This window comes from Talpa europaea (assembly GCF_964194135.1).
Source record: "Talpa europaea genome assembly, chromosome: 11".
Lineage (NCBI taxonomy): Eukaryota > Metazoa > Chordata > Mammalia > Eulipotyphla > Talpidae > Talpa > Talpa europaea.
Genome location: NC_140078.1, coordinates 70,675,117 through 70,698,999, shown reverse-complemented (window position 1 = coordinate 70,698,999; position 23,883 = coordinate 70,675,117). Strand labels below are relative to the sequence as shown.

General features: G+C 57.8%; 1 protein-coding gene across 1 annotated transcript in view; it reads left to right on the top strand.

Moving 5' to 3' along the window:
- BSN (bassoon presynaptic cytomatrix protein) overlaps positions 1-23,536 on the top strand; it is a gene marked incomplete at both ends in the record, with an annotated part of 82,281 nt that extends 58,745 nt beyond the window's left edge. The window contains 8 exons of the mRNA XM_084247199.1: positions 4,657-5,538; positions 9,534-10,004; positions 10,421-17,068; positions 19,250-21,329; positions 21,612-22,408; positions 22,528-22,627; positions 23,141-23,272; positions 23,496-23,536. Coding sequence (XP_084103325.1) covers positions 4,657-5,538; positions 9,534-10,004; positions 10,421-17,068; positions 19,250-21,329; positions 21,612-22,408; positions 22,528-22,627; positions 23,141-23,272; positions 23,496-23,536 — 11,151 coding nt within the window. The remainder of the gene's footprint in view (positions 1-4,656; positions 5,539-9,533; positions 10,005-10,420; positions 17,069-19,249; positions 21,330-21,611; positions 22,409-22,527; positions 22,628-23,140; positions 23,273-23,495) is intronic.
- Positions 23,537-23,883: the final 347 nt, after the last annotated feature.

The window sequence follows — 23,883 nt, the reverse complement described above, 5'->3', positions numbered from 1 at the left end:
AGGGAGGGCTGGGCGTAAGAGCAAGACTGCTCTCCACAGGAAGGCAGGCCAGATGACGTCTGCAATCCTTCTTTTTCCTTGCTGGTGGGGGAGTGGGAGGGGAAAGTGGAAAGCAAGCCTGTCACTGCTGGGGGCCCTCAGAGCTTCCTACCAGCCATGGAGGTGAAGGGAGTCTGGCTCCACCCGAGAACAGAAGCAGCCTCGTAGGGCAACAGCATTTGGAGCCAGATATGTCACATGAGACTTTAGTGCCACCAGGTTCCCTGCGGAAGCCCCTCCCAAGAACTGCCCCCACAGTCCTACCTACTCCAGACCCCAAGGGAGGGCACAGCAGGGAGTGGCCGTGGCTGGCTGGGCCGACTGTCAGGTCAACCTTTGCCTCAAAGAGCCCCTAGCCTGCTCCCAGGTCTCTGTCTTTCATGGCAGTGCTGCCCTGGCGTCCCTTCTGCCCATTACACAGTTCATGTAAGTGAGCAACTGAGAAAGATGCTCTTCTGGGAGAAAGTCCTTTCAGAGCCACAGCGCCCCTAAGATCCTGACTCTTTGAATTCCCTGCAGGCTCCCGAAGATGGGCAGTGGCTCCCGGTGGGAAGCCACTCTCTTGTGGTTTCTGCTACCTCTCGCCCCAGCCCACTTCTTGACTTGTACACCACACCGTGTTCTCCTCCCTACTGCCACCCAGATGTCCCCTGGATTAGGGTGCACAGGCATCCACTGAAGCCCTTGCCAGCCCTCTGGGATGACAGGATGGGCTTTGTAGCTGGCAGGACGGGTCAAGCTAACAAAAGCTGATGTCTGGCAGAGTCATCTGCCTCAGGGTAGCTCTTGGAAATTCCCTCCTCTCCACCTCTACCTTTTGGCACTTGAGATCTGCGGCTGGTGGCCTGCGCATCTTCTGGCCATGTGCCAGGTCAGGCTCATTGAGGTGGTGGACAGCAGAACCCTAGCACAGGTTTCCTGTCTCACTGATAAGCCATTCCCTCTGGCAGTCAGCTCGGAGGGTGTCAAGGAGCCACAGGCACTATGGACAGCTGAGGGAGACCCTCGTTGCTGCTGGGCCAAGTCAGGGAGTTCTGCACAGCCTGGCCTGGTATATGCAGCCTCAATGGGCAGTGAGCACAGGGCATGCAGCCCTCTCTCTCCCTACCCAGTTCATCCTCTTCTGACATGGGTTGATGACCTTGGAGTAGGGAGGAAGAGGCTGAGCCCCTCCCAGCAGGCTCCTGGGGACCCATAGGGGACTGAGAGAGAGAGAGAGAGAGAGAGAGAGAGAGAGAGAGAGAGAGAGAGAGACGAGTCTTACTGGGTTCAGAGAGTTCCCTCAGCCAGTGTTCTCCTTGGGAGTCCTTGCATGCCAGGCCGATCTGCCTGGGCATGAACCTGGAAGGGGCTAGGAGAGGGCGCGGTTCAGGCTCCTCACCGTCTAGAAGAGGCTGGATAGAAATAGCTGCACCCATCTGGGCGATGAGTCACTGGCGGGCGTCTCTTACAGGTTCTATTTTAGGTGAGATGGCTGTGACACAACCTGGGTGAGGGGGACTGAGTAAAGGAAGGTTCTGGTTGTTAGTACAAGAGTTTTAGCACATGCCCATGGTCAATCTTGTCCAGAGCCTAAGGGGAAGAGGTCTCCCTGGAGTCCCAGATAAGAAGTCTCACCTCCTAGATCCCTCTTCTTAGGAATTCCCACCTCAGGCCTGCTGCAGCCTGCAGGTACATGGCAGATGGGGCGTTGGGTGCAAAGGAGCTAAGTTTGTAGTTGTTGCCCTAGGACAGAACCTCCTTTCAGGAGCTCCACTTAGGGTGAGCACAAACAACTTGCCCCTGGGAGCTCCTACTTTGATGGGAGTGAGCCCTGCCCCCCACCCTCCAAGAATGACCTTTCTAAAGGAATCTTGGACTGAGTCCCAGAAGCACAAATTGTTTTTCCTCTGTGACTTTTTTTGGTGCAAATGTAGACAAAACTGCCTTGGGTCTCAAAAGGCATCTGGGTGAGTTAATAGTTTCCAGCTGCTTTGGCATCCCTGTTCTTGTGTTGTTGGAGCTGGGCTTGGTCTTTGAGGGCTCTGCTAGTGTTTTGCACAGCGACTTGTGGACCCACGACTTGACCTATGTGAGGCCTAGTGGCCTTTGGGCGAGGCAGGAGTGCAGGATCACCAGGCTCCAGGCTGTGGCTCGGGAGCTAGGCAGGGCCAGCAGGGCTGCTCTTGCCAGCAGCATCACCTCATAGGTAGGTGACCACAAGAGAGGCGTCACATCAGATCTTCCTTTTCTCTACCTTAAAGACAAAATGAGAGAATGCCTATGAACATGCGCAATGTGGACACAACGTGGTGCTCACCAAAATGCTGTGTCCTCTCCCTCTTCAGATGCTGCCGTTGGGCTGCTAGGCAGGGTTGTCTTGCCCAGACTCCCCAACTGGCAAATCCAGCAGCAGCAGCATAACTTTGTGGTGTCACTGCAGAGAGCAGGGCTCGAGGCCCCCCTGAGGGGGAAACAGAAGTAGTCCTCTGCCCCAGGGGCCAGACTGGACACTGCCCTGACTACGGGGCCACAGTGGTGCATTCAGTGTCTCCAGCTGTAGTCATGAAGGTGAAACCTTCGCCTCCAGGCTTATGCTTGAACCAGAGGAGCCTCGTCATCCAGTTGCCAGTCTCCAGTCCTGTGGCATCTGTGTGTGTTAGTAGGTGGTCAGGATAAATCCCAAGAGATAGTGTCTCTGCACCAAGCCCTGCTTTGTGCCACAAACTGCGCATGGTCCTGAGGACACGTTGAGAGCTCACAGGCTAGATGGGGAGATAGAAGACACCCAAGGAAACAAATTAGTAGATACTTTGGGGAAGAATAAGGATTGTGAAGAAAATAAACCGGGTAATTTGATACAGCGCCCGCGGCAGGCATTTTAGATTGTGTGGCCAGAGAGGGCCCTGGTGGGGAAGTGATACTTGCTCTGAGACCTACATAAATAACGGGGCTCAGGGACAGAGGGAGTAATGAGTTGCAGAGGCCCTGGGACAGACGCGAGCGCTGAAGGTCACTTGGCAGGACAGGAAACATAATATATCTGTGGTGAGATAGCTCGGGGGGATGGCGGGAGAGGAGATTGGAGAGAGGGGTAGGCTGAGGTAAAGCAGGGGTCTCATAGGTCATGCTAAAAGTTCCTATGGTTAGTGTGGTGAATCCGCTAGGGAAGTTGGAACCTGTAGATGGTGTGCTCTGATTTATACGTGGAGTGTCTGGAGGAGGAAAGTAGTATTGGCTCATGGGACTGGAGGTCCAAGGGTAGACTTAAGGCATAACTGAATCTAGGGAGGTCAATGAAGCCATTGCCTCTCATCCCTTCTCCCTGCCTTGGCGCCGCCCTGACTGCCCGTCAACTTCATTCTGAGTACCTCTATATTGGGAAAGGATACTGGCTCCGCCAAGGCTTCATCTTTCCTGCTACCACCCCAAAAGGAAAAAACAGCCACCTGCCTTTGCTCACCAGGTATTGTGGACGGACTCTAGCCACCGTGTCTGGAAGGTCACATGCCCACTCTGCCCCACGAGCTGACAGCTGTGTTCAGCCGGGCCTTGGTTGTGCTCACGTGCTCAGGAGGGTGAGTGGCAGAGGAGCCACGGCAGGCCACACGAAGAGCAGCGTGTTTCTTATTTTTTCTGGAGACAGAAAGTATCCAATTTTTTTTTTAAAATTGTCTTCCTTAAGGAAAATAATGGTTTATTTCGTTCTACTCACATTGTCACTTATATTACTTTGTTCTCATTTATTTTGTTTTTAACCATTGTCCATATATATTTTGTCTCCTCAGTTCCTCAAGGACCAGCTTCATGGTTTCTTTTTATTTTCTATTCCTCTCTCCTGCACCTATTACTCTTATTTATTCATTCTGCAAGTTTTTTTTTTTTAAAGATTTATTTATTTATGCATACGAGAGCTGGGGTACAGGCCAGAGATGCGGCGGGTGAGAGGATTCACCAGAGACAGAGTGGGGAACAGAACAGGCAGACAGAAATACACTGCTGAGGGGAGCAGTGGGTGAGTCAGGAGAGGTCTGCTTCGCCATGTGGGTTTCTCTCTGGCCAGCCGGGGATTGAACTCGTGCTTCAGAGGCTGCGGACAGCTTCATAGTGTGGTGCTTAACCCCCTGTGCCACTAGGGAGGCCTGTTCTGCAAGTTTTTAACTGAATACCTATTGCTTACAAGCCTTCCTGACTCCCTCATTAAGATCACTCTGGCTGCTACGTGGGGGTGGCCTGATGGAGCCACCGGGTATGGAAAGCGACCAGCTGGAGGCTATTCCATCCGACTGCAAGGATGGAAGCAGGGGTTGGCTAGGCAGGGCCTGCAGATGGAGTGAGGTACACAGACCCAAGATGCTGCCAGTGTGCAGGGGGGAGGACTCTCGAGCAGCAGAGTCTGGCAGGCTGTGGGGTGGTGGCTTGGGGTGGACAGTGTGTGACGCCTCTGCTCAGCATGTGCCTGACAGCTCCTAGAGGGCAGGAAGCTCCATCTGTTCCCCCTGGCAATCCCGAACCCCCTCAGCTTGGTGTTCCTGCCTGTGTTAGGAGCTGGCCCTGCCTGCTGTGGGGCCTGCAGTGACACAGGCCATGGATGCCCCAGTCTTGGCCTTCTTGCTGACCATGATGTTTCCTCCTCAGGTGAAGGAATGGCTCTGTCTGAACTGCCAGATGCAGAGGGCTCTGGGGATGGACATGACCACTGCACCTCGCTCCAAGAGCCAGCAGCAGCTGCATTCCCCAGCCCTGTCTCCTGCCCACTCTCCAGCCAAACAACCCCTGGGGAAGCTGGAGCAAGAGAGATCACGGGGTCCAGGGGGATCACCTGGCCCCCGCCAGGGTGAGACAGCCAGGGCCATCTCAGTGCCAGGGTCTGTCCAAGCAGCTGGCCCTCCAGAAGTGGGCAGAGTGTCTCCTCAACCACATCACCCCACCAAGCCTTCCACAGCTGAGCCCAGGCCACCTGCAGGAGAGCCTCTGGCCAAAAGTGCCACTACAGTGCCCCCTGGGCCTGGTGCTGCTGAGCAGACTCAGGAGGGCCTCACTGGGAAGCTCTTTGGCCTTGGTGCGTCGCTGCTGACCCAGGCGAGCACCCTCATGTCTGTGCAGCCTGAGCCTGACCCCCAAGGACAGCCTGCCTCCAGCAAGGGACCACCCAAGATTGTCTTCAGTGATGCCAGCAAGGAGGCTGGCCCTAGACCCCCAGGCTCAGGACCCGGGCCTGGGCCAGCACCTGGAGCCAAAACTGAGCCCGGAACTCGAACAGGTCCTGGATCAGGGCCTGGAGCCCTGGCAAGAACTGGGGGAACAACCAGTCCAAAGCATGGCAGAACAGAACACCAGGCAGTGTCCAAGGCTACTGCCAAGCCAAAGACCATGCCGAAAGAAAGGGCCACCTGCCCACTGTGCCAAGCTGAGCTCAACGTGGGCAGCAAGGGCCCAGCCAACTATAACACCTGCACTACCTGCAAGCTCCAGGTGTGCAACCTGTGTGGCTTCAACCCAACACCCCACTTGGTGGAGGTAAGAGAGCTGGACCAAGCATGTTCCCTTGGGCCTTGGTGAGAGGCCAAGGTGAGGGGGGCTGGAAGAAGCATGGGAACCAGAAAGGGCTGCAGAGAACTGAGTCTATAGCAGCCTTAGGGTTGCCCAACAGCTAATGCTTCCGTCCTTGACACAGGCCTGTCCTTACACTCATAGAATTAACTGGCACTGTGCCTGCTGCCTCTGACCAGCTGACCAATCCCAGAGATAGCTAGGCTCAGGAAGGCCTGCATTGGGCCTTCTTGTCCCCAGCTATCATGGGAATGGCCCTGATGAAAGATGCCAACCTCCTTTGCTCAGGTAGGAAGAACCTGATGTCCCATCCTGCCTTTTATCTGTGATCTCATAGGGAACTGAAGGGCCATTAAGCAGCGGGCTGTGGGCCTCCCCTGGTGGCGCAGTGGTTGAGTGCTGGGCTGCGAGGCTGCCTGCATCCTCTGCAGTGCTGGTTCGTTCCCCAGCCGCCGGCGAGGGTTCCACAAAAAAAAAAAAAAAAAAAAAAAACGGAGAGCTATGCCCCCATATCCCACTGTCCAGACTCTAGCCCAGCCAGGTGGTACCCTCTCTTCTGAGATCTGGGTGTTGATGTCTGCTTGTCAAGGCCACAGCTTTTGATCCACATATTTCCCCCTGACTGCACCCAGCCCTCCATGGGTCTGTTTATGAGGATGTTTAGATATGGTCTTACCATAGGAAAGTTTGAGGGAGTGACGAGCTTGGGGCCTTTCTGAAATCCCTGCTCCAGGGAAGACTGCTGGGCACTGCGAGAGCTAGGTGGAAAGGAGGAGGAGGCCCAGTGCTGTCTTCAAGCTTAGAGCCCATCCTGGGAGTCTTGGAAGGTGTGGAGGCACCCTGGCAGAGCTGGACCTGCTGGACCTGGACCTGGAGCCTCTCTGCTCCCCTCCCCAACCACTCTGTCCTGCCTGGGGCTCCATGTGACTCCTGCTGTGGCTTCCTGGAGTCGAGGGGGGTGTGGAGTGCAGACCACCCCTGGCCAGGATGGGATAACAGAGCATGGTGTTACCATGGTCTCTGAGGCACCTAGTTCTTACTCACCTTGGGCCAGGCCTCTCTCAGGCTAAGGTGGCTCTGTACTGGGCCACCCACTGTGATGAGGAAGACTGCTTTGGCCACCATGTCCATAATTTCCCATGTGCAGGGAGGGGCAACCCAGGGTAAGACAAGTAATCTCTTCATATGATACCCATGTGGCTCTCCAGGCCCCACACTGCCACTTTCCCAAGCCCTAGCTCCAGTGGCTTATTGGAGGACAGCTGGCTGGGATGAGTTGGGGTCATCACAGGACCACAGGAATTCCAGTGCAGGGACTTCCAGGTAACCACTCACTGCTAGTTGCCCTGATCCTGTGGGATTGCAGCCCTGTAGGACTGCTGAGCTGGTCCAACCTGGAGGGCTCTTGTCCTTGAGAGACCTCCTGGCTCACAATTCCTCACAAAGCAAGACATGCGTAGCAGGGAGGGATTCACATCCAGGAGTGCAAGTGTTCCTGACAGCTCCTTTCAGCAGCCACTGGGCTGGGCCAGGCCAGGCGGGGAAGTGCTGATTCAGCCTAATCAGGAAAGTCTCTTAGTCACATGCTGACTCTGGATGAGCACCTGGATGAGCACCTCAGTCACAGATTAGCCACTTGGTCCTGGCCTTCCAGGACCCCAGAGCATCTCTGTGGCCAGCACTGCCCCCCGCCTCTGGCCACCCTACATGCCTCCATGTTCTGCCCTGCTGCTGCCCACTGACCAGGGCTGCCCTTGCCTCCACAGGATCTGATGGGTTCCATGGGCCTGATGGTGAAGCTCTAGGTATCCTGGCCCTAGCTCCTCTCCACCCAGGCTCTCTGTTTCCCTGCCTCCTGCTTCTAACAACAGTCAGAGCGTGACCAAGCTTCTCTGACTCCTTTCTCAAGGTTCTTCCAGTTAATGCTGTTATCCCCAGAGGGCCTGTAGCTGCTCCCGGGAATGTGTTGCCTGGCAGCCATGATGCCCCCTCCTGTGGTTCCCACCGTGGAATCACACCATCGTCCACTGCCAGAGATAGAGGCTGGCAGCCTGGGGTCATCCTCAGCTCCCTCTCTCACCTCATCACCCACTCCATGGACCAAACCCTGCTGACTCTGCCTCACCTCTCTGACTAGAGCCTCCTCTTCTCTCCACCCCCAAATCTGCAGCCTTAGTCCAAGCCCTTGCTCTCCCTCACCCCTACCTTGTGCCTTGCAAGGGGCTTGGGGAGTGGTGCTGATGCTGGTGCTGGTGCTTGGTGTGTCCCCCTCCTCTTCCCACCAGTATTATTGCTGTTGCTCGGTGAGGCCTCCAACGGGGCCACAGGCTATCTTTGATGCCACCTCAGCCAACGGCCACTTGGCAGTCAGAGCAATTTTGTGCTTTCCTGTGACCTACTTTGTATGTTTTTGGTTAGCGGCCCCTGATTTCTCAGCAGGTGCTTGGACACACCTGCCTTGGGAATGAGGTCCTTCTCCCTGGCTATTTTTCCCATACCCTACTTGACCCTGGTAGGCCTGCAAGGCTCAGGATAATTGTGGTTTCTGTGCACAGTTTGAGACAGGGGTCTGTGTCTGCATACAGGCTGGGAGCCTGAGGCAGGAACAGTGAGGGGGGCCTCACTCCTACCTCCTGTTAGGATCTGCTATGGATCTACCTGAGGCCAGAGGTGCCTGTCTGGGATGCCAGGTTGGGAATTTTCCTCAACCCCTCTGAGCAATAAAAATCTTCTTACCTTCTTTCTAGATGAGTCCAGAGTATACAGTGGAGGAGGAGGTAAAACTAGATTCTTTTTCCCTTTGAAATTGCCTCTGAAAAAAACAACCACAGTGCTATCTAGTGAGTCATTTCATAATTAAGAGTTGTTGATTCCAAATTTTTTACCTATTTATTTTTTTGAAGGATAATAGTACCCTCTGGCTTAATTTTTAATTGGCTTTCAGTTCAGAATAGAGTTTGCAAAGAAATTAGTGGAATTTAAATTGTTACAGTAACATTACTGGTTCTTTATTATAATTGCCAAAATACCAGTCATGCCCTTGAGATGTCAGCCCTTCCTGGGCAAAGGGCCTGATACCTGTGAAATGTGGGACTTGGCTGAGCTTATTTGGGGGAGGGGCTGTGACAGGGCATCAGGGGTGAGGCCAGCAGCTGCCTCTGCTCCAGACCTGCTTCAGGCTGCCTCTGGGGTTGGTAATTTCAGGAAGCTATCTTAGCCTGTGTGGAAAGGAGGTGATAATGCTCCCTCTTAGGTTTCTGGGGGAACCAGGTGAAACATTTGGATATTTGTGCAATCCCCAGCACACAATCAGCCCTTGGCCAGGCACCTGTCAGGGCTCAGTCTCAGCCTGTCCAATCCCAGGTACCTCTCGGGGTGAACTGTGCCAGGCCAAGTGAGTCCAAGGACCAACCAGTAGCTGGCACCCATCATCTCATAGGGGTTTGTGGGACAGGTACATAGAGCATCGGATAAGTTCTGCCTGGTGAGTTAGGGTCTACGGGGCTCTTGACTGCTGGATTCCACCCCAGCTCCCAGCTATTTGCTCCTTATCCTCTCCCTCAGCCAGCTGAGTTATGACTATGTGGAGGCCAGTGTGAGGGTAACCTGTCTTTCCTTCCACCCCAGCACACCCTCTTCTGCAGACCCTCCTGCTACTTGGTCTGTCTTCCTTATAGTCTTCCTCCTTTTCTGGTCAGGTGGAAAGTTCTCTACAGGGTAAGGATGGGACCTCTATGTTTTTAGGTTCATCTTTTGAACTTTGTCTGTGAGCATTTTAAGGATCAGGAAGTCTGTCATTGGAGGCAATAAATCTATCAGTCTTTTCTCCCTTATGCTTTTGGTGTCATGCTCTGGAAGACGTTCCCCTCCATAAGGCTGTAGAAATTGTCATGGAGCTAGTCTTTGAATACTAGTGTCTTTGTGATTTTCATCTAACCCCCTTCCCTCCTGTTTCCTTACAGAAAAGTGAGTGGCTCTGTCTGAACTGCCAAACTAAGCGGCTGCTGGAAGGCAGCTTGGGAGAACCTACTCCCCTGCCGCTGCCTACCACCCCACAACAGCCCCCTGCGGGGGCTCCTCACCGTGCAGCTGGACCTTCCCCTCAGAAGCAGAAAGGGCCACAAGGGCTGGGCCAGCCATCAGGCACCCTGCCTGTCAAGGCCAGCCCCCCACCCACCAAGGCCAGCCCCCCACCCCCCAAGGCCAGCCCTCAGGTCAAGCCCCCCAGGGCTTCTGAACCCAGTAGGACACCAAGCAGTGCCCAGGAAAAGAAGACTGGAGTCCCAGTAAAAGCTGAGCCTGTGCCGAAACCACCTCCAGACACTACCCTGCCCCCCGGGACTCCTAAAACGAAGACCGGGGCCCGGAAGATTGAACCTGCCACCCCTGTGGTCAAGCCTGTTCCAGAGGCCCCTAAGGGTGGGGAGGCAGAGGTCAGTCTCATTCACTTCTCGGGGACTCCAGCTCTCAGGCAGACAGTTTAGGGAAGGACTTCCCTCCCTTGGGGGCTGGAATGTAGCCTGGGGCAGGGATGTTCCAGCAGGAGGAAAGCCTACATGAGGTCCTGGTGGGCCAGGAACCCATGAGTTCTATGTCTGGCACCTTGTTGGATGGAGTGCTACATTTCCCTGCCATTAGCTCTAGTAAAGTGTCTGAGAACCTAGTGCTGCTTGGGCTTTGCCTTGGAACTGCAAGTTTAAGGCCAGAGAGATGGTGTGGGTGGTAGGTCCTGATCCCTTGGGAAATGGAAGACCCCTTCCCCTGGGCCCTGGGGTTGACAGAGAAGGCTGGACTCCTTCTATGGCTATCTGCCATGTGGAGTCAACGTCTGCTTCTTGCCCTGCTGCAGGAGCTGGTGGGCAAGCCTTACTCTCAGGACCTGTCTCGGAGCCCACAGAGCCTCAGTGACACAGGCTATTCCTCCGATGGCGTCTCCAGCTCCCAGAGCGAGATCACAGGTGTTGTGCAGCAGGAGGTGGAGCAGCTGGACAGTGCCGGGGTGACAGGGCCACGCCCACCCAGCCCCTCTGAGCTCCACAAGGTGGGAAGCAGCATGCGGCCTTCCCTAGAGGCCCAGGGCTTGGCCCCAAGTGGTGAGCGGAGCAAGCCACCCAGCAGCAGCAGCGCTGAGGATCAGAAGCCCCGGCCCCACTCCTTGTCCATCATGCCAGAGGCCTTTGACTCTGATGAGGAACTGGAGGATATCCTGGAGGAAGAGGAAGACTCTCTGCAGTGGGGGCGCCAGAGGGAGCAGCAGGACACAGCTGAGTCCTCGGATGACTTTGGCAGCCAGCTGAGGCACGATTACGTGGAGGACAGCAGTGAGGGTGGGCTGTCCCCTCTCCCACCCCAGCCTCCTGCCAGGGCAGCAGAACTGACTGATGAGGAGTTCATGCGGCGGCAGATACTGGAGATGAGCGCCGAGGAAGATAACCTGGAAGAGGATGACGTTGCCACCTCGGGGCGCGGCCTGGCCAAACACGGCACCCAGAAGGGTGGCCCTAGGTCCCAGTCAGAACCCAGCCAAGAACCAGCAGCACTGCCCAAGAGGCGCCTGCCCCACAATGCTACCACGGGCTACGAGGAGCTACTCTCTGAGGGAGGCCCCGCAGAGGCCACTGACAGCAGTGGTGCCCTGCAGGGTGGGCTCCGCCGCTTCAAGACCATTGAGCTCAACAGCACGGGCAGCTATGGCCATGAACTGGACTTGGGCCAGGGCCCTGATCCCGGCCTGGACCGGGAACCTGAGCTGGAGATGGAGAGCCTGACAGGCTCACCTGAGGACCGCTCCCGCGGGGAGCACTCCTCCACACTGCCAGCCTCCACACCCAGCTACACGTCGGGCACCTCCCCCACCTCCCTGTCCTCACTCGAGGAGGACAGTGACAGCAGTCCCAGCCGCAGACAGCGGCTAGAAGAAGCGAAACAGCAGCGCAAGGCCCGGCACCGCTCCCATGGACCCCTGCTGCCCACCATCGAGGACTCCTCGGAAGAGGAGGAGCTGCGGGAAGAGGAGGAGCTGCTGCGGGAGCAGGAGAAGATGCGGGAGGTGGAGCAGCAGCGAATCCGCAGCACAGCCCGGAAGACCCGGCGTGACAAGGAAGAACTGCGGGCCCAGCGGCGACGGGAACGCTCCAAGACACCCCCTAGCAACCTGTCCCCTATTGAGGATGCCTCCCCCACTGAAGAGCTGAGGCAGGCAGCTGAGATGGAGGAGCTACATCGCTCCTCCTGCTCTGAATACTCGCCCTCGCCCTCCCTTGACTCAGAGGTTGAAGCCCTGGATGGTGGCCCCTCCCGGCTTTACAAGTCAGGCAGTGAGTACAACTTGCCCACCTTCATGTCCCTCTACTCGCCAACAGAGACACCCCTGGGCAGCACCTCCACTCCCAGTTCTGGCCGACCCCTTAAGAGTGCTGAGGAGGCCTATGAAGAGATGATGCGGAAAGCTGAGCTGCTCCAGCGGCAACAAGGCCAGGCAGCAGGGGCCCGGGGGCCTCATGGTGGCCCCTCTCAGCCCATAGGCCCCCGGGGCCAGGGTTCCTTTGAATACCAGGACACCCCAGATCACAGCTATGGTAGGGCTGCTCAGCCTGCCTCAGAGGGCACGCCAGCTGGTCTGGGAGCAGCCGTGTACGAGGAGATTCTTCAGACATCACAGAGTATTGCCCGCATGCGTCAGGTCTCCTCGAGGGACCTGGCTTTTGCAGAAGACAAGAAGAAGGAGAAGCAGTTTTTGAATGCCGAGAGTGCATATGTGGACCCAATGAAGCAAAATGGTGGCCCACTTACCCCTGGTACCAGTCCCACCCAACTTGCTGCCCCTGTGTCCTTTTCCACTTCCATCTCCTCAGACAGCAGTGGGAGCCGAGTCATTCCTGATGTCCGAGTCACTCAACATTTTGCAAAGGAGTCTCAGGACTCCCTCAAGCTGCACAGCTCTCCTGCCTCCCCCAGCTCTGCTTCCAAGGAAGTAGGCACATCCTTTTCCCAAGGCCCTGGCACCCCAGCCACCACCACTATGGCTCCTTGTCCGCCTGGACTGCCACAAGGATATATGACTCCAACCTCCCCAGCCAGCTCTGAGCGCAGCCCTTCACCATCTTCTATAGGCCACAGCTATGTACAGACCCCAGCCACTGCGAACTATGGGTCCCAAACTGAGGACTTACCCCTGGCCTCCAGCGTACGGGCTGCCAGAGAGAAGCCCCCAAGTATGAGTGATGGTGAGAGCGGCATATCCCAGCCCTCCCGGGGATATGCCTACTTCTCAGGCTCCAGCCCACCTCTCTCCCCGTCTTCTCCCTCAGAGAGCCCCACGTTCTCCCCTGGCAAGCTGGGTGCCAGGGCCACAGCAGAGTTCTCTACACAGACGCCAAGCCCAACCCCTGCCTCAGACAGGCCACGGAGCCCTGGTGCCCCCACCCTGGCACCTATGGTGGCTCAGGGCACACAAACACCACACCGACCCAGCACACCTCGCCTGGTGTGGCAGCAGTCCTCTCAGGAGGCCCCCATTGTGGTCATCACACTGGCGTCAGATGCCTCCAGCCAGACGAGGATGGTGCATGCCAGTGCCTCCACCTCCCCAGTGTGCTCACCCACTGACAGCCACCCCACCAGCCACAGCTATAGCCAGACAACGCCTCCAAGTGTGTCTCAGCTGCCCCCAGAGCAACCTGGGCCACATGGCTTCCCACGAGCACCTAGTGCTGGTGCAGACGGGCCCCTGGCACTATATGGCTGGGGTGCCCTCCCCGCTGAGAACATCTCCCTGTGCCGTATCTCCTCTGTCCCTGGAACATCCAGGGTGGAGCCAGGCCCCAGACCCCCTGGCAGTGCCGTGGTAGACCTTCGTACAGCCGTCAAGCCCACACCCATCATCCTAACTGACCAGGGCATGGACCTGACTTCTCTTGCTGTGGAAGCCAGGAAGTATGGCCTTGCCCTGGACCCAATCCCAGGTCGGCAGTCGACCGCTGTGCAGCCCTTGGTTATCAACCTCAATGCCCAGGAGCAGACACATGCTTTCCTCAGCACCGCCACCACCGTAAGCATCACCATGGCCTCATCTGTGCTCATGGCTCAGCAAAAGCAACCTGTGGTCTATGGAGACCCCTTCCAGAGCCGACTTGACTTTGGTCAGGGTACAGGTAGCCCTGTGTGCCTGGCCCAGGTCAAGCAGGTAGAACAGGCTGTCCAGACAGCCCCATACCGAGGTGGGCCCCGGGGCAGACCTAGGGAAGCCAAGTTTGCCAGATATAACCTGCCCAACCAGGTAGCACCTCTAGCCAGAAGGGACGTTTTGATTACGCAGATGGGCACCGCCCAGAGTGCTGGCCTCAAGCAGGGCCCAATGCCAGAGCCTGGTGCCGAGCCCCACCGGGCAGCGCCTGCAGAACTACGGTCACATGCTCTGCCGGGGGCCAGGAAGCCACATACAGTGGTGGTACAGATGGGAGAGGGGGCAGCAGGCACTGTGACCACGCTGCTCCCAGAGGAGCCTGCGGGTGCCCTGGATCTCACCGGGATGAGACCGGAGAGCCAGCTGGCGTGCTGTGACATGGTCTACAAGTTTCCTTTCGGCAGTAGCTGCACAGGCACCTTCCACCCCACCCCTAGCGCACCTGAGAAGAGCGTGGCAGATGTGGTCCCACCTGGCCAAAGCAGCGGCCCCTTCTATAGTCCTCGAGACCCTGAGCCTCCTGAGCCCCCCACCTACCGGACACAGGGGCTAGTGGGGCCCGGGCCCCATGAGGAACAGAGGCCCTTCCCACAGGGCCTCCTTGGCAGGCTGTACTCCTCCATGTCTGACACCAATTTGGCTGAGGCTGGCCTCAACTACCACGCCCATAGGATTGGGCAGCTCTTCCAGGGCCCTGGACGAGACTCAGCTATGGACCTCAGCTCACTGAAGCATTCCTACAGCCTGGGCTTTGCCGATGGACGTTACCTAGGGCAGGGCCTGCAATATGGCTCATTCACAGACCTACGTCACCCCACGGACCTTTTGACTCACCCGCTTCCCATGCGGCGCTACAGCTCAGTGTCAAACATCTACTCAGACCACAGGTATGGCTCACGGGGAGAAGCAGCTGGCTTTCAGGAGGCCAGCCTGGCCCAGTACAGTGCCACCACGGCCCGCGAGATCAGCCGCATGTGTGCTGCCCTCAACTCCATGGACCAGTATGGAGGGCGGCATGGCAGCAGTGGCGGCGGCCCTGACCTCATACAATATCATCCCCAGCCTGGGCCAGGGCTCAGTGCCCCGCAGGGCCTGGCTCCCCTCAGACCTGGCCTCCTTGGGAACCCCACCTTCCCAGAGGGTCACCCAGGTCCCGGGAACCTGGCCCAGTACAGACCTACCGCAGGCCAAGGGACGGCAGTCAGACAGCTGCTGCCATCCACAGCCACAGTGCGTGCAGCTGATGGCATGATCTATTCAACTATCAACACCCCGATTGCTGCAACACTGCCCATAACCACCCAGCCCGCCTCAGTACTAAGGCCCATGGTACGTGGTGGCATGTACAGGCCTTATGCGTCTGGTGGAGTCACAGCTGTGCCACTCACCAGTTTGACACGTATGCCCATGATTGCCCCCCGGGTACCTCTTGGGCCCCCAGGGCTATTCCGATATCCTGCACCAAGTAGATTCCCCGCTGCTTCCAGTGGCCCACCTGCTGAGGGTCCTGTCTACCTGGGGAAACCTGCTGCTGCCAAGGCACCAGTGGCTGGAGGCCCACCAAGGCCAGAACTGCCAGCAGGAGCCACAAGGGAAGAACCTCTTTCCACAACCACCCCTGCTGCTGCCAAGGAGGCTACAGCAGCCCCGGCTCCAGCCCCTCTGGCTGGCCAGAAGCCACCAGTAGATGCTGCTCCTGGGGGTGGCAGTGGGGCCCTGAGCCGGCCAGGGCTCGAGAAGGAGGAAGCCTCACAGGAGGAGAGGCAGCGGAAGCAGCAGGAGCAGCTGCTTCAGCTGGAGCGAGAGCGGGTGGAGTTAGAGAAACTGCGGCAACTGCGGCTGCAGGAGGAGCTAGAGCGGGAACGCGTGGAGCTTCAGAGACACCGCGAGGAAGAGCAGCTGCTGGTGCAGCGGGAGTTGCAGGAGCTGCAGACCATTAAGCACCATGTACTGCAACAACAGCAGGAAGAACGCCAGGCTCAGTTCGCCCTGCAGCGGGAGCAGCTAGCTCAGCAGCGCCTGCAGCTGGAGCAGATCCAACAGCTGCAACAACAGCTGCAGCAGCAGCTAGAAGAACAGAAGCAGCGGCAGAAGGCCCCCTTCCCTGTGGCCTGTGAGGCACCTGGTCGAGGACCTCCCCCAGCTGCCACTGAGCTGGCTCAAAATGGCCAATACTGGCCACCCCTGACCCATGCAGCCTTCATTGCTGTGGCAGGGCCTGAGGCGCCCGGGCCCTCCCGTGAGCCTGTGCTGCACCGGGGTCTCCCCAGTTCTGCTTCAGACATGTCGCTGCAGACTGAGGAACAGTGGGAGACAGGCCGCAGTGCCATCAAGAAGCGGCACTCCATGCCACGTCTTCGGGACATCTGCGAGCCAGAATCGGGGCCTGAACCCTGCGTGGTAAAGAGGATTGCAGATAGCAGCGTGCAGACAGACGATGAGGATGGAGAGGGCCGCTACCTCCTGACCAGGCGGCGCCGGACACGGCGGAGCGCTGACTGCAGCGTGCAGACTGATGATGAAGATAATGCTGAGTGGGAGCAGCCAGTGCGACGCCGCAGGTCTCGGCTCTCCCGTCACTCAGACTCAGGCTCTGACAGCAAGGCCGATGCCACTGCCTCATCGTCCACTGCTCCTGCCACAGCGAGGGCCATGAGCAGCGTGGGCATCCAGACCATCAGCGACTGCTCCGTGCAGACAGAGCCTGACCAGCTTCCCAGAGTCTCTCCAGCCATCCACATCACAGCTGCCACTGACCCGAAGGTGGAGATCATCAGGTACATCTCAGCGCCAGAGAAGACTGGACGTGGGGAAAGCCTGGCCTGCCAGACTGAGCCAGATGGACACGCCCAGGGCGTGGCTGCAACACAGCTTGTAGGACCAACTGCCATCAGTCCCTACCTGCCTGGCATCCAGATCGTCACCCCAGGGCCCCTGGGCAGATTCGAGAAAAAGAAGCCGGATCCCCTGGAGATTGGATACCAAGCCCACCTGCCCCCGGAATCCCTCTCACAGCTTGTGAGCCGCCAACCTCCCAAGTCCCCTCAGGTCCTCTATTCACCAGTCTCACCGCTCTCCCCACACCGGCTCCTGGATACCTCTTTTGCTTCCAGTGAGAGGCTGAACAAGGCTCACGTAAGTCCTCAGAAGCACTTCACAGTCGACAGTGCTCTCCGCCAGCAGACACTGCCTCGCCCCATGAAGACCCTGCAGCGGTCCTTGTCTGACCCTAAGCCCCTCAGTCCCACCGCCGAGGAGTCTGCCAAAGAGAGGTTCTCCCTCTACCAGCACCAGGGGGGACTGGGTAGCCAGGTATGGGCACATGGGCTGGTCCAGGGTGGGAGAGGGATCTCTGCCTAGCCTGGGGGGGCCTCATAGGGAGGGATTTCTGCTGGGGTGGGGGTGGAGTCACCTCCAGCTCCAGAGGCCCAGAGGAAGGAGCCAAGGAATGAACTTCCTTGATGCACAACTGGTGCAGCCTACAGCCTGGCAAGGACATCCGGGGCAGGTACATACAATACACATACATGGGCCCTCACAACCATCCTGAGAAACCTCAGGCCCTCCTTAGCACTGCCTTTTCATGGTGCATATCTAGTCTAGCCCCTGCTGCCTCCCCTTCAGACCTCTTCAGCCCTCCTGTTCTGGGCCCTCCTACTGTAAACTGCCTCACTGCCCCCCTCCCCCCATGGATATTTCCCAAGGAAATCAGTATCAGGGGCTTGACTGGGCCGCTCCCCCTTCTTAGCTCCTGGCTTCCATGGCTCCATATGGGTCACAGTATACACTCTGCCTCATTCTATCCCCTGCCCTACCTGACCCTTAGTAAATCTGTTTACATACCTGTCTGTGCCCCTAAATGGGGAGCTAGGGGGTTCCTGGAGCATAAACGTCCACATACCCATGGCTTTAGTTGTTGCTCATGTCCTGGGTCTGGGAGTGGCCTGCTGTGGGTGCTGCGAAGGGAAAGATGGGTGTTTCATAGGTCTGGTGCAAAGGACTCGAGAGTTGGGCTGAGAAGGCTCACTTTTCTGAAAAGCTCTTGGAGCCTTTGGAGTTTTAGGCAGACGAGGCAGGACAGGAAGTATTTTAGAGAGCTTCCTGGGCAAAGTGTAGACTGATGGACGGAAGGAAGAGCCTGCAGCAGTGGCCCTGGGGAGAAAGGGTAAGAACCAGAGGTATTATGGGATATATTTGCACATTTCTAGGTGTGGTGCAGAAGAAATAGAAGTGGGATCTCCAGGTGGGGTTGCAGAGGTAATGAGCTTAGATAGTGAGTGGGTAGGGGTGGGATCAGGAGTCTGGGCTAGCAGGGAGGGCAGGTCAGAGAGGCAGGGTTGTCCTGGCTCCAGACTAGGGTGGGCACAGAGGCCCCATGGCTAGCCATTAGGCATGATGGGCATTCATGGTGTGCAGCCAAAATAACAAAAGATGGACAACAAATCAGGGATTCCAGAAGGAAAGTTACTCCATTAAAGGCCCACTCTTTGTTCTGAGGTTTGGGGCACACTGTTATTTTCTTGATAATACATAGTAAGAGGTTTTATATAGTTGCTTGGCGAGGTAAAAAGAAGCTCATTGTCAGTTCCCAGTGTATTTTGGGGATTCGGGTGATCCATAAAACCCAAAAGCCTGGCGCGCTCTGAGAAGGCTAGGAGCTAGAGACAAAAGGAGAACCCGTGGGGAATGTGGATCTTCAGGCAACATGGAGCAGCCAGGGGGCAGGGCCCCATGGAGGGCAGTATTAGAGACCTTGACCAGGAAGCCATGCAGCTGGAGACAGGGCTGGTGAGGACCTAGACAGGAGCTGGCACCCTCAGAGAGCAGAGGGCTCATTGGGTTGTGGAGGGAGCTAAGGGCCTGCTGAGAGCATAGTCCAGAGGGTTTGGCAGAGGCTAGTGCATGGCAGCAAGAGGAGAGTTGGTAGGTGGCTGAATTTCACTTTAAAGAGAAGGGCAGGGGGGCAAAATAATGTCAGAACCTACAGCAACATACAGTCAGCATGGGCCACGTCCCAGGATCCTCTGGAACCTGGGGGCCAGGACCCATTCTATCCCTGTCCATGGTTCTCTACTGCCCTTGACCCTATCCCTGGCTAGGACCCCAAACCAGAGCCAGACCTTTTCTCTCTTCACCTGAGTACATGCAGTAGGAGGCAGCGGGTGACAAATCCGTTGGAAATGCACAAGGGCCTCAGCACCACTGTGTGTCAGGTCAAAGCTTGAGACCAGCACAGAGAGGCATCGGTGCCTTCCCCACCCTCCTGCTAGCTGGAGCTCTGGAAAGGAGAAGCCCTATAAAATGCGCACAGGCCTTCCCTCCAAGGCCAATGGGTGGGCAGGGCAGGTTTTGAGGCTACCTGGTGAAGTAAGGGGCTGACAGTGCACCTTCTGGGGTCCCTGCCCCAGCCCAGGACAGGGCTTTTCTACCCTGTGCCCCGCCAAGCCACCCACACCTTGGGTCTCAGTGCTGCCGCCCTTCCCTCTGTCTCAGGTGTCGGCGCTGCCACCCAACGGCCTGGTCCGCAAGGTGAAGCGGACACTACCCAGCCCCCCTCCAGAGGAGGCTCACCTGCCCCTGGCTGCCCAGGCCTCCCCACAGCTGTATGCAGCCAGCCTGCTGCAGCGTGGGCTGGCAGGGCCCACCGCTGTCCCTGCCACCAAGGCCAGCCTGCTTCGGGAGCTGGACCGGGACCTGCGGCTGGTGGAGCATGAATCCACCAAGCTGCGCAAGAAGCAGGCAGAGCTGGACGAGGAGGAGAAGGAGATCGACGCCAAGCTCAAGTACCTGGAGCTGGGCATCACACAGCGCAAAGAGTCTTTGGCCAAAGACCGGGGTGGCCGTGACTACCCACCCTTGCGTGGGCTCGGTGAGCATCGCGACTACCTGTCAGACAGTGAGCTCAACCAGCTACGGCTTCAAGGCTGTGCCACTCCCGCTGGCCAATATGCAGACTTCCCTGTCACTGCTGCTGCTCCTGCCACCCCCTCCGGCCCCACTGCTTTCCAGCAGCCCCGGTTCCCACCTTCGGCCCAGCAGTACACTGCAGGCAGTGGTGGGCCAGCTCAGAACGGATTCCCAGCCCACCAGGCGCCCACCTACCCTGGCCCCAGCACGTACCCAGCACCTGCATTTCCTCCTGGCACCAGTTACCCAGCTGAACCTAGCCTGCCAAGCCAGCAAACTTTCCGTCCCGCAGGCCATTATGCAGGCCAAACACCTATGCCATCTACACAGAGCACCCTTTACCCAGTCCCAACTGACAGCCGTGCCCCCCACCAAAAGCCACGCCAGACATCACTAGCTGACTTGGAGCAGAAGGTACCCACCAACTATGAGGTGATTGGCAGCCCTGCCATAGCCATGTCTTCAGCCCCATCTGAAACTAGCTATAGCAGCCCAGCTATAAGCAGCAGCTATGAGCAAGGCAAGGCCTCTGAGCTGTCCCGGGCTGGTGACCGTGGTAGCAGCGCGAGCTTGAGCTCAGCCCCCACCTACCCTTCTGACTCACATTACACCAGCCTAGAGCAGAATGTCCCTCGGAACTATGTGATGATTGATGACATCAGTGAGCTGACCAAAGACAGCACATCCACGGCCCCTGATAGCCAGCGGCTGGAACCCATGGGGCCAAGCAGCAGTGGGCGTCCAGGGAAAGATCCTGGAGAATCAGGTGTCCTTGAAGGGCCTGCGCTGCCCTGTTGCTATGCCAGAGGGGAGGAAGAATCCGAGGAGGACTCATATGACCCCCGCGGAAAAAGTGGCCATCACAGGAGCATGGAGAGCAACGGCCGACCAGCTAGCACCCACTACTACAGTGACAGTGACTACAGACACGGAGCTCGAGTAGAGAAGTATGGTCCGAGCCCCGTGGGGCCCAAGCATCCCTCCAAGAGCCTGGCTCCAGCTGCTGTCTCCTCCAAGCGCAGCAAGCACCGGAAGCAGGGCATGGAGCAAAAGATCTCCAAGTTCTCCCCTATCGAAGAAGCCAAGGACGTGGAGTCAGACCTGGCGTCCTATCCCTCCCCTGCAGTCAGCAGCAACCTACCCTCTCGGGGCAGGAAGTTCCAGGACGAAATCACCTATGGGCTCAAGAAGAATGTGTACGAGCAGCAGAGGTACTATGGGGTGTCCAGCCGGGACCCAGTAGAGGAGGATGACCGCGTGTATGGTGGGAGCAGCCGGTCCCGGGTAGCATCTGCATACAGTGGGGAGAAGCTGTCCAGCCATGACTATAGTGGCCGAGGCAAGGCGTATGAACGGGAACGGGAGGCTGTGGAGCGACATCAAAAAGGGGGACCCAAGCCCTCATCCCTGAGCATGGCCCATAGCCGGGCCCGGCCCCCCATGCGGAGCCAGGCCTCTGAAGAGGAGAGCCCTGTCAGCCCCTTGGGGCGGCCCCGTCCCGCCGGGGGCACCATCCCTCCTGGGGACACCTGTCCGCAGTTCTGCTCCAGCCACTCCATGCCTGATGTCCAGGAGCACATCAAGGACGGACCACGGGCTCACGCGTATAAACGCGAGGAGGGCTACATCCTGGATGATTCCCACTGCGTAGTTTCTGACAGTGAAGGTAATGGCAGCTGGGGATGATATCTGCAATGCTCAGCTCTTGGGGCACCTGCCTGCCAGTGGGGCCCTGGGTCCCAAGATGTCCTAGCAGGCCCTCCTGCAGGCAGCCCTTCTTGCCTTCCCCACCCTCACCCTGGCCCTGGTTGTGGGAGGGTGGGCTGGGGGCATAGTGTTATGCTGGCGGCTGTGGCATGCATGCTGTGGTTTCCTTGCATGGCTTCTGACGGCCTCCCCCTGCAGCCAACCCCGTAGGTTGATAGTGCTCTGTTTTTGGTCTCTGAAGCGTATCACCTGGGCCAGGAGGAGACAGACTGGTTTGATAAGCCCCGGGATGCCCGCTCTGACCGGTTCAGGCACCACGGGGGCCACGCAGTCTCTTCCTCCCAAAAGCGAGGCCCTGCCAGGCACAGCTACCACGACTACGATGAACCCCCGGAGGAAGGCATGTGGCCACCCGATGAGGGTGGCCCGAGTCGCCACACCTCAGCCAAGGAGCACCGGCATCACAGTGACCATGGGCGCCACTCAGGCCGCCATGCTGGTGAGGAGCCGGGCCGGCGTGCTGCTAAACCACACGCTCGGGAACTGGGTCGCCATGAGGCCCGGCCTCACCCTCAGCCCAGCTCTGCCCCAGCCATGCAGAAGAAGGGTCAGCCCGGGTACCCCAGCTCTGCTGAATACGCACAGCCATCCCGTGTTCCATCAGCATACCATCATGCCTCTGATAGCAAGAAGGGCTCCCGGCAGGCCCACTCTGGGCCTGCTGCAATGCAGCCAAAGCCAGAACCCCAGCCACAGCCACAAGGCCGGCAGGCAGCTCCAGGGTCACAGCAGTCACAACCGCCACCATCCAGACAAACACCCTCAGCAACTGCAGCCCGCCAGCCACAGATGCCGCAGCAGCAGCAGCAACAGCAACAAGGTCTCGGGCTACAGCCCTCCCAGCAGGCCCCGTCACAGGCTCGGCTGCAGCAGCAGGGTCAGCCAGCCACCCGGGGCCCAGCCCCTGCAGCCAGCCAGCCAGCAGGAAAGCCTCAGCCAGGTCCTACAACAGCCACAGGCCCCCTGCCAACAGGACCAGTAAGTAGGCCTCCAGTGGATGGACCCTAGCCAGGGTGGGTGCTGCTTGGACCTCCCCTTGGTTCTAGGCTTGTGCCAAAGTGATGGGTGCTATCTCAGCTATGGGTTCTGTGTTGCAGCCACGGACTGAACAGGCCAACGGCTCTAAAGGGATAGCCAAAGCACCCCAGCAGGGGAGGCCTCCTCAGACCCAGCCACCACCAGGATCTGGACCTACAGGTGAGCCTACTTCAGTGCCCTTGTCTTTGGCCCAGAGTACCTGACTGGGTTCCTTCTCCCTGCACCTACTGGCACCCTGCACCAGCTTGGAACTGGTGCCTTCACTGCTCCCTAAGAAGGTAGGCTGCCCAGTAGGCTGCAGAGCTCCCCAGCAGAAAACAGCCTGGGGCTAGAGTGAGCCAATTTGGCCACCGGCCACCAGCACTGGGGCCCCAGCGCCCAGCAGCCCTGGCCGGGAAAGCTGGAAGGCATTGGTGAGTGCTGGGCGAGCACCGTGGCTTGTCACTTTCCAAACCCGCCCCTCCTCTCTCCGCCTTCTCCTCTGCCTTTTGCTCCCATTTGTCTTTTCTTTACCTTCCTCAACTTACTTTTTTTCTGCTTCCTCCCACTCCTTTCTGTTCTGATTCCTCTGTCCTCCTCCTTACCTTCCCTCCTCATAGAGTATCTGTGTTCCCACTCCAACCCTGAAGAGCTAGGCCAGCATGGCTCATGATGATGGTTTCTTTTCTCTAGGCGCAAAGGCTGGAGCCAGGCCTGGAGGGACCCCAGCGGCTCCTGCCGGCCAGCCTGGTGCCGATGGGGAAAGTGTGTTCTCCAAGATTCTCCCTGGAGGGGCAGCAGAGCAGGCTGGCAAGCTGACAGAAGGTATGATTGCCTGTAAACCAGGTACATAGTGACAGCTGAGCCAGGGCCTTACTCTGGCAGAAATTGGGTCTGGGGAATGTTCTGGGTTTGTTCACCTAAGCCTAGGCCAACCTGAGGGCCTACCTGCTGCTGCTTGACAGTTCTCTGGGCAGTCTCGGTGTCTTACTTCACTTGGCTTTTCCATGGCCCAATCTGATGCATCTCTCCTTTTTCTACTTCACAGCTGTCTCTGCTTTTGGCAAAAAATTTTCCTCATTCTGGTGACCATTCCCTATAGGGTAAGTATGAGATCTCAACATCCCCTGGGAAAGGCCTGAGGTGCTCGAGGCAGCTCTAAGGCCAGAGGGGTCCTCCGGGAGGTAGCTGGTCTTCAGTGGCAAGTGATGTGAGTTGCAGTGTCCTCTCCAATGAGTGTGGGAGGAGGAGGAGGAAGATGCAAAGAATAAGGAGGGGCCCTGTGTACAGAGGCCCCAACAAAGGCAAGCCAGGGTCAACAGCCCCTTATCCTTCCCCATCCCCTCTGTCCACCTCCCCTGCTTCCCCCCTTCCAGCTATCAGCTGGCCTTAGGTGTGGTTCCTGGGATACAGCTCCCCCCAATCCTCCTCTGTAA